Consider the following 10,965-nt stretch of genomic DNA (forward strand, 5'->3'; position numbering starts at 1 on the left):
GACGCCGACGCCGCCGTCGCGCAACGAGCAGCGCTAAGAAAAAATTAAGTGAAAACAAGCAACGACCGAAGCAGAGCAGTGAACATTTATATACAGTGCCAAAATAACAACAACAACGAGCAAGACATAGTGAGCAAGCAAAACTGACACAGTGAAATAATTAAAATATATATTTAAAATATATAAATCCAACAACGAGCGGTCCAATAAAGTGGACGATACACAGTGAAATAAAAAAAAAACAAGCAAAGCAGTACAGTGAACACAGTGAGAAAACATGAAACAGTGAAAAAAAAAGGACAACATAATAGAAGAATATAATACTTTTTTTTACATATTTTTTTTGATACCAACAAAAATCTACCCAGTGCAAACTATCACACAAGAAAAATTTTATTTTTTTGTTTTTTATGTGAACAAAACAAACCCAACAACACAGTGTAGTGACAATACGCAGCAACAGCGAACACCAAGCGATAATATTACAACGAAAGCAACAATATAAGAACAGTGAATAAAAATTTACAACAAAACAAACGCAGCACAGTGAGCGTAAAACAACAACAAAAGCGGCAGTGACAAAATAAAAGCCAAATGTGCAAGCGAAAAGTGCATAGAGGCAGTGACGTCATCAGTGATGTGCAGGGTCGTCAGTGATGTGCCATGTCACTTGACAGACGAACCAGTGAGCCGATCCAGTTCGTCACATTGCCTCCATGGTTATTTTGTATTTTTATTTTTGTTTTTTTAGTGTGAACAAAACCCGAACAACAATAAACAATAGTTGGAACAAAATAAATAAATAAATAAATAAATAAATAAAAATAAAAAAAAAAAGTGAATTTTTACATTGAAACAATACAACGATACAAGGACACATGCAAATAAATCCATTAAAACGAAACCATCCACCAGCAATAAGAAGACAGTAAGAAAAGAAAGTGAACAAAGATGAATCCAGAAATTCAGGGTGAGTACGTTCCAGTAGTCACTAGAAACCCTGGGGTGGGAACCGGCTGGATTTATAGCCGGTCGCAAACAGAACTGGAAGAGTTCTCAGTCGAGTTCGGGTTCGACACAGCGAACCAACTCGACGATTTAAAACAGAATTTCGCGACGTTCATTGCGGGAAAGGCATTGCAGCGCGAAACTTGGGCTCGGTTGGCGGATCTCGAACGGCATTATACGTCGAAATTCGTACCGGCCCCAGTTCCTGAGTCTGGACAATTGCCGCGCACATCGATGACGGGTGCGCCGCGCGATTTCCAGATACCCGGAACTGCTTCGCCTGCATATCTCTCGCCCATTAATGATCGGCTGTTCCCAAATTGGCAACCAAAGCCAAACCCATCGACCGCAAGTCGCGCAATACGCTTCGAGGAACCAAACCAGAACCGGCCCACAGCAGGCAACGTTACGGCCTCAATGGCATGTCATAATACAAGTCCAGAGCGCATAAGAAAATGGGGACTTCGTTTTAACGGGTGCACAGACCCACTGGCATTTATAGAACAACTCGAAGAACGGGCTGTTTCCTACGACATCGAGTTCGACGACCTGCCGCGCGCCATGCCGGAGGTTCTAACTGAGAAAGCTGCACTCTGGTTCCGCACAAGCCGACTCCAGAATGCAACATGGGCAACCTTTCGAAAAGAATTTCTAGAATTTTTCCTGCCCTCCAAGTATTTTCAGCGGCTAGAAGACGAGATAAGAACTCGCTTCCAAGTAGAGGGGGAAAATTTTAAAGATTTTGTCGTAGAGCTGCGAGCACTCATGCATCATGCCGGGTACACCGAGGCCCAAGAACTAGATCGTATTTATGAAAACACTTTGCCAGAATTTCAGTTATATGTACGCCGCCATGAATTCCGGACGCTGCCTCATCTTATCCAACTCATTGGAGAGTTGGAGAGTGTCAAGCAGCGTGGTCAGAGGCGCACGCCCATGGCCGCACCCTTCGCCAACACTTCACCGAGCAGGGCGCATACGCCTACCGCTGCAACATATGGCCGCGACGGAAACACGAGACCAACAACATTCGAGACGCCACGCAATCCGTTCCGACAACGACCGATGCCGCGGCTGGAACCACCGACGATGACGTTGGCGGTGCCGGGAATGCGGCAAGGTGGCAGTCGGGACGCAGCGAACCAAATGATGACACAGGACTCGCATGTTCCGGGCGATGCTCGACGAGCATGCAGGAACTGTGGCCAGCAGGGCCATTTCCAGGATCAGTGCCGTAACAGACGGGTACTGTTCTGCTGGGAATGTGGACGGCGAGGCGTACGAACCCTTGAATGTTGCCCACAGCGAGCATCGGGAAACGAGCAGCGTCTCCGCTTGACTGGGAACCCAGCGGAGACAGCGCAAGCAACACCCCCAGCCTAGATAGCCAGATGTATATGTGCGAAGGACGCATTGTGGCCAGAGTCCAGATAAGCGGTCAAAGCATAGTTGCCACAATAGACACCGGGGCAACTCGCAGTTTCATCAGCGAAACGTGCTTTGATACGGTGGCTCGACAGGACGAAATCCGCAGCGCCAGCACGAACATTCGGCTCGCCGATGGCTCCAGATGCGAGATAAGCAGAGCCTTACACACGAGCGTACGCCTAGACAATCGCACTGTTCGCATGACATTCCTGGTTATGCCCAACATGCTCGACCCCGTTATCCTAGGTATCGATTTCCTACAGACTATTGGCACGATGATACAATGCGGGACCGTTTGCCTGAAACTTGGACCAGGCGAACCAGAAGCCCCTATGCACAACGAGAATCCTGATCTACCCACTAGCCGGAGAAGAAGCACAACCAAGGTCACATCGCCGCGCCCTGCACCAGCCAAGAATACAAGCGTACCCGTCACTAGCCGGCAGGCCATAGAGAGGTGTTGTCAACAGCATGAAGATGACAATGAGGAGAACAAGGAACCACAGAGTCCCTCAACGACCACGACTACGCAGGCCAGCCCCTTCGACGTCACTGAATTGGCTGAAGAACCCGGGGAACCAGATTACGACTCGGTGTTACAACGAGAACCGGCAGAACCATGGCCACGGGACATACAGCTCAAAGCTCAACAGTTCCTAGACGAGGAGCTACCAAGATTTGACACGCTCAGTGGAGTCACGCATATGGCGAAGCACTCGATCGTCATGAGAGATAATCGCCCAATCAAGCAGCGATACTTCCCAAGAAATCCGGCCATGCAACGTATAATCAATGAACAAGTGGATGAACTCTTGGAGCAAGGATTAATAGAGCCTTCTCGGAGCCCACACAGCGCTCCCATTGTGCTTGTTCGGAAAAAGAATGGCAAGTGGCGTATGTGTGTGGATTACCGGCAACTCAATGAACGTTCAATTCCTGATGCGTACCCTCTGCCGCGCATTAACCACATACTGGAGCGACTACGCAACGCAAAGTTTATAACCACACTGGACTTGAAGAATGGCTATTGGCAAATACCCATGGCTGATGACAGCCGTGAATGTACAGCGTTCACTGTACCGGGTCGGGGTCTATTCCAGTGGCGTGTCATGCCATTTGGACTACACTCGGCGCCTGCTACGTTTCAACGCACTCTCGACACAGTCCTGGGCACAGACATGGAACCCAACGCTTTCGCCTATATGGATGACGTCATTATCATCGGCAAGGACTTTGATGACCACATCAGAAATTTGCGCGAGGTCTTCAGACGACTACGTCAGGCAAATCTCAGAATCAATCCAGAGAAATGCACGTTCTTCCAACAGAGATTGAAATACTTGGGCCATTTGGTCAGCAACCAGGGCATTCACACGGATCCTGACAAAGTTTCTGCTGTACGAAACTTGGAGCCTCCAACGAACTTGAAGGAACTTCGCCAATGTATTGGGATGGCATCCTGGTATCGCAGATTCGTGCCAAACTTCGCTGCAGTCGTGCAGCCAATGTCCCAACTACTCAAAAAGGGAAGAGTCTGGCGGTGGGGCGAAGAACAGCAAACAGCTTTTAATAATTTGAAATCTTTACTCACCACAGCTCCAGTGTTAGCATGCCCGGATTTTAACCACAAGTTCGTACTACAAACGGACGCTAGCAATCTCGGGATCGGTGCGGTATTAACGCAGGAGATCGATGGGCAGGAGCGGGTCATTTCATACATCAGTCGCAGACTGAGCAAAGCTGAGCAGAATTACTCTGCTACCGACAAGGAATGTCTAGCTGTGATTTGGGCAATCCGGAAGCTGAGGTGCTACCTGGAGGGCTACCGATTCGAGGTGGTGACCGATCACTTGGCACTCAAGTGGCTAAATACACTCGAGAGTCCCCTAGGAAGAGTTGCACGATGGGCGCTGGAATTGCAACAATATCAATTCGACATTCGCTACAGAGCCGGAAAGCAAAACGTCGTGGCCGACGCACTCTCCAGACAGCCTCTGGAAAACATGTATCGAATGGACGCAGAAGGAGAATCATCTTGCCCGTGGATTACGAACAAGATCAAGCAAGTACAGGAAGATCCACAGAAGTTCTCGGAGTACACCCTGGAAAATGGACAACTGTACCGAAACCTGGGTCACAGGCCAAACGACGACGATTACGTCCCGTGGAAGCTCTGTGTCCCTAGGAATCATCGTCGCCGTGTTCTCGAAGAGTGCCATGACGCTCCAACAGCGGGTCATCAAGGCATCCGCAAGACGATCATCAGGTTATCCCAGCGGTACTACTGGCCAGGGATGTATCGAGACGCCCGACGTCATGTTCAGAAAAGTGAAAGCTGCCAACGATTTAAGGTCAATCAACAGAAGCCAGCTGGAAGAATGCTCACGAGGCAAGTCGATGAGCCATTCACGACACTATGCGCTGATTTCGTCGGACCTCTACCCCGATCCAAGCACGGTAACACTACACTACTCGTTTTCTTCGATTTGTTCTCGAAATGGGTCGAATTGGTCCCCCTTAAAAAGGCCACTGCCACCCATCTGGTACGAGCATTTAGAGAACGAGTCCTCAGCAGGTGTGGAGTCCCAAAACTCTTCGTGTGCGATAACGGCACACAGTTCACGAGTCGGATATTCAAGAACTGCCTAAAGGAATGGGGAGTCGACGTCCAGCATACAGCACCGTACTGCCCCCAGGAGAACCCAACAGAAAGGGCAAATCGGACAATCAAAACGATGATATCGCAGTTCATCAACGGCGATCAGAACACCTGGGACGAGTTGCTGCCGGAGATTACTCTGGCCATCAACTCCAGCGTCTCAGACTCTACTGGTTTCAGTCCAGCCTTCGTAGTGCAAGGGCGAGAGCCAAGACTCCCAAGCGCACTATACGACGAGGTGACGCCAGCCACTGGAAGCGAATCTCAAACGCCTGCCGAGAAAGCAGCCCGTTTGAGGGAGATATTCGCCATAGCACAGTCCAACATGCAACGAGCCACGCAAGATCAACAACGCCACTACAATTTACGCCGCAGAGAATGGAGACCGAAACTAGGATCCCTTGTCTTACTTCGACAGCATCACCTTTCAAAAGCTGCCGAAGGATTTGCTGCAAAACTAGCACCGAAATACGACGGACCATTCAAGGTGGTCAAGTTCGTATCCACATACGTCGTGCGCATCCAACGTGTGGGAAGCCGGAGGAGACAAGTTGCCAACGTGGCCGACCTAAAAGAGTACCACACTGATGCAGCGAACAACGACGACGACGACACAGACATCCTCGAGGCTACCCACAACCCTCAGGATTAACCAAGAGAGCACTCGCCAAGCCCAAGTAGTGACCCACTTCCTGAGTATGAGCCAGAAGACATGGCGCACTTACTTGGACGAGTAAATTATATAATAAGGGGTATTAGCCAGAGACCCCACACTCACACTAGTTTACCTTACGCGCAAGCCACACCTCTAAAACGGAATAAAACCTGCAAAAACAAAGTTATTAACAAGAAATTTTATCTTCCACAGCAACAACAACTTTCGTTAAGCCAAGATGGAGAAAAATACTGGAAGCAGTGCGTGGCAATCGTCGCCGGAGCAGGATTGGGAGGACGACAAGTCTACGTCCCCATACCTTCCCCAAGACCAGGACGGCCAGTCACCAGATGACCCGTCCCCAGCCAGCAGCGCTCCCGACAACGAGTGGCTGTCCTCATCGGAGCCAGAGAACGACGACGGCCAGTCACCAGATGACCCGTCCCCAGCCAGCAGCGCTCACAACAACGAGTGGCTATCCTCATCGGAGCCAGAGAACGACGACGGCCAGTCCGACGAACGATTGAGGACAACACTGCAGCGGGATGAGTGGGACTGGCAAGAGTCACCACCACCTCCCAGCTCGGAGAGCGACACCCCACCGGAACGGCACTATCCCGACAATGTGCGCGAGGTGTACGACGAGGACGCACCACCTCACCGCGGCTTTCGAGGCCCCACATATCCGCCCCGGTTCCAGGGCCATCAAGACGGCGGCTCCTACTCCAGGTCACCAAAGCCGGAACCCCGACGCGACCCAAGGAGCGGACGAGGGGTATACAAGCCCGCCGAGCCGCAGACTGAGCTGGAGCATTACACAGCCAGTCCGGCCAGCGAGTCCAGCAGCGACGACGAGCAAGTCTATTACCGGGAAGTGGTAGCATCTGCCGAAAACTACCAGCACATCACCACTCCCTATGGTGCCCGAGTGACCCGCAACACCACTACTACTGTGGATATCTTCCTACCCCCGGGAGAGACGATGAGCTCAATGTTCAACGTACCGAGAGAGTCACGGCAAGCACTCAGGGGTCGTGAGGAGGCTCGATGCATGCGCGTCGAGCTGGAAACGACCACCGATGACCGGACCAGCAACCGACAACCAGAAGCGGCAAACTACACGCGGAACAACCGCAACGACAGTTCCCAGCGTCAACCAAGGCGGAACACCTCACCCGAGACTGTCCAACGGCCTACCTGGGAGCCGGCAACATCGGACGAAGAGGACAACCGTCCCCCTCTTTCGTCGGCGGTACTCACGAGCCCCGACCAACGCGACCACCAGCGAAGCAGCACCAGCAGAGTGGGTTGTGGCACCGACGGGATGGAAGGTCGACACGAAAGACCGGAAAATACCCCAGGCCCTTGTCGAGGACGTCATGTCAGGGATGCACAAGCGCACCCGGGCCCGTTACTCTAAAGAACTGGACGGGCAACGATTTCAAGTGGAACGGACAAAGACTCGGAGGGTTTTGATCCATTTGACCCCCCGAAGAAAGGAGAGGATGTAACGCAGTAAAATTCTGCGTCACAAATTGTATTAGCTCTAAGATTTTTCTATTTGTATTATTTCTTGCACGGTTTTGAATAGTGCCAATTTTTGTTACTAGTCTTAAGGTTCCACTACTGTTATTAGATCTAAGGTTTCACATTGAAGTTTCTATGCTACTAGATGTAAGTTTCAATTATATTTCACCGCACTACATACAGAAAGGGTTACGCAGCAAAGATCTTTTGAATAGGGGAAGAATAAACGAGCTGGCATCACCGCCCACGCGTGTATAGGGATTTTAGAAAAAGAGAATTAGGTCACACGAACGAAGGCGAGAAGGGCAAACGAAAACGGAAGCTCGCTCTCTTCTTCGGCGACCATCAAGACGACCAGACGTGTGTTAGCAGCGAGACATAGGATCAAATCCACGTAAGTTTTGGAAATCAGCCAATAAACGTGGTGCAATGTAGGGCCAATGGCAGCGAAATCCCGAATAAAAGGCAATCTTAAGAATATTTAAGAAATCCGCCCACGCTATGAGCGCAACTTACATATATACCAGGCTCGAGTCCGAATATATGTAAGTTGTGACTGAAAAAGCGAACAAGTGTTGATTGTTATATTGTTGCGTATGAGCCGGCAATATAACGTCAAAACGAGCCCTAGTCCGCCCCGCATTCTCCAGCACCAGCGGCTACAGTGGGCCTATTTCATGTATAGCGTGTATGAACCGCGATAGATGAAATAGTCCACTCGACCAACGGAGTTTTGGAGGTTAGTTTGCAGCGCATGAGCATGCAGACATAACGCCAAAACTACCGGCCGCAAGGCGACTGACACCCTACAGTGTGCATCGAGTCCCTCTTGTCGCATGGTCCCGTCACAATTATAAATTTTCTTGTAATGAACCCTGGACAGCTGAGTTATACCCCAGCTGGAAATAAAACTTCTTTACAAATTGACCTATCATCATTCTGCGCACGCTGATCAGGTGCATTTCTTCGCATTGACCTGGTTTGCATACCCGCTTTAGGAGTAGCGCCACGACCTCTGTTGGATCGACTTGTAGCGGTAAATTCTGACAAAGTAGTGGAGAGTCCACCGGATTGAGAATCCCCTCTAACACTCTCAGCCTCATTCAATTCTACCTCTAAATTATTATTAGATAGCATCAACTTATTTACTGTGCAGCTCTGACTATACATAGGACAAACCGGAGTTGTCTGAATCAGTGGCATTAAGCAGCTATAATGAAATTTATGGTTGCATGGAGCTGTTGCGATTAGCTCACTTACATTCAATGTTTCATTACAGATTCCACAAAATCCGTTTCGTTCGCGCAAAACTTCAACTAAATCCTCTGTGCTATGTCTAACAGCCATTTTCCACAACTAATTTTTCTTAAAATCAAATCAAATCAAAAATTATTGGTCCGTCACCCTTAATTAAATCAAAGTTTCAACCCAAATATTATATTGCCAAATCCTAAACCCAAGATATTTTTTCCTATCTATAAATTCTAATGCTATTGCCGAGTTGCAATGTATATACTTTATCTATATTGGTCAAGTCACCGAAATATTTCCAGTGTCTTGCGATTCCGAACACAGACATATAAATACAAAACAAAGTCCTACGTAAACTGACATATTCTGAACATGTGCCAATTATAGAATAGGACGATGTCCTATCCTAATAGCGTCAGTTAACAAAACGTGAAGTTTAATTTGAATTCAAAATTTTAATATAAGCCAGAAATGGATGGATTACCTTAGAGCAGATTGCCGTGATGCTAACTAAGTTTTCTCTCAAACCTGCTAATCGCAGAGTATACTCGGATTAACCTAGTTCATGCCCCACGACGTTGGGCGCCATATTATGTAGTGTGTGGGTAGATATGGTGTTTGTATTTATCCATTTTTGTTGCATGGGCAGAATTCGGAAGGAGTGCACTTCTTAGCTCGCCGGATATGGGGTGAGGTTCTTACCTCCTTCTGCCATACTACACTACCACAATAGTTTAAGTGCACATTAATAAAAAAAAACCAACAGTTCAATTGACAATAAAATAAGAATCCAAAGTTGAAAAATAATACTGCTTAAAACCCCGCTGAATTGGATTGGATTTGGCAATATCTAGTGAGGAGCATAGATGTTGTTAGTATCCTCGTCTGTACCCACCCGAACATGGCAATAGTAGTTGGTTAGTTATTGCCCCATAGGAACCTTATAAGAATAGGTTAATTATTGGGAAGAAACATGATTTAAATTTTAGGCGACGGACCGAAAAATTAAAAATATTAACATTTAATTAAAATATGATACATGCATTGTAAAATATATCTGGTAAATTTAATGGTTCAGGTTAATTGTAGCTTTTAATTTGTCTGTGTTTGTACATACTTACTCAGCTTGGTGATCGTTGAGCTCAATCGAAGACGCAGCTAAAATTACCACAGACATTTCTCTTTCAAATTGCTGATTGCATTAGAAATTCATTAAATTTGTACAGACATTACTAATGCATGAAAATCGTTTTTAAGTAATTTGAATTACGTGGCCTTGCATATGCAATTAAGTTAGTTGGTTGTACATTTTTTTTTTTTTTTTTTTTTTTTAAAGAAAGAAAACTATATATACATTTTAAAGTAAGCAATTATCATAAGTTTACTAAATGTAATTCAAATATTTGATCGGAAAAAGGTGCTAGTTGCAGCAGCAAGTTGGCACTGGGCACCACACCTGCTACGGGAGGTCACGAAACTCGATCTCTAAACGAAACGAACTATTTTAGAAATAGAACAAAGCTAACCTCACTGATTTACCTGGTGTAAATTGACTCTCTCCAGTGAAGAAAAGGGGGAGGGAAATATTAATTGCTTCCAGGAAATCGCACAATTTCTTTATCAAATTTAATGCACTTTTGTAATATTAATTAATTTATGTTGCATGTGGGAACTTAAGAAAAATTCAATAGAGATTTTGCAAGAACTCTGTCCGTCCACATTCAGCTAATCTCAAGCAATGAATGTAATTCTAAGCTCGACCTTATAAAAATTCTTTGGAAGGCCACGTGCTTGCACGTACGCAGACCTTGAGAGTGATAAGCTGCATTGGCTAAAAAGCTCTCTCTCTCTTATCCAAGGTGACCGAAGAGATCAGAAGAGTTAATTAGGAGAGCGAAAACGGAGTTTTGTTTTCTTCTTCTTCTTTTCTTATCTTGTTTATCGCCAAATACACTCGAGAACAAAATAAATATTCCAGTCTAAACTGAATGCCACAGCACAGTTAAAGCGAATAAAATCGTATTTTCAGGCGTCTTTAACTGAAATAATAAGCCGGACTTAATTTTCGCTGAACTTTAGCTTTTATAAAAACTGGGGCGAGTTTAGCGTTGAATTTCTTTAAAGCGTTGCTCTGCGTAAAGTTGCGAGCGTAAACGACGTCACCTTCTTTAAGTTGCATCGATCGACTGCGCAGATTGTAAACTTTTGCATTTGTTTCATGTGATTTAGATACATTAACTTTTGCTTTCCTGCGTGCGATCTGTAAAGCATCTGAAGTCTTAAGTTGAGTATCATCGCTCACAAGATTCAATTTCTTTAGCAGATTATAGTCCTGTCCATTTAAAACCATATTTTGGCCAAAAACCAAGAAGTAAGGTGAATAACCGGTACTACGGTGAATATTAGCTCTGAGAGCTCCACTTATTTCGTTCAAGTT

At 46.7% G+C, this 10,965-nt stretch overlaps 1 protein-coding gene across 1 annotated transcript; it reads left to right on the top strand.

Moving 5' to 3' along the window:
• The first annotated feature begins 5,988 nt into the window (after nt 1–5,988).
• On the top strand, nt 5,989–7,170 carry LOC115630227 (altered inheritance of mitochondria protein 3-like). Its single transcript, XM_030526781.1, has one exon. It carries the CDS (start codon nt 5,989–5,991, stop codon nt 7,168–7,170), a length of 1,182 nt encoding a protein of 393 aa, XP_030382641.1.
• The last annotated feature ends 3,795 nt before the right edge of the window (nt 7,171–10,965 follow it).

This window comes from Scaptodrosophila lebanonensis, unplaced genomic scaffold (genome assembly GCF_003285725.1).
Source record: "Scaptodrosophila lebanonensis strain 11010-0011.00,11010-0021.00 unplaced genomic scaffold, SlebRS2 tig00000368-arrow-arrow-pilon, whole genome shotgun sequence".
NCBI lineage: Eukaryota > Metazoa > Arthropoda > Insecta > Diptera > Drosophilidae > Scaptodrosophila > Scaptodrosophila lebanonensis.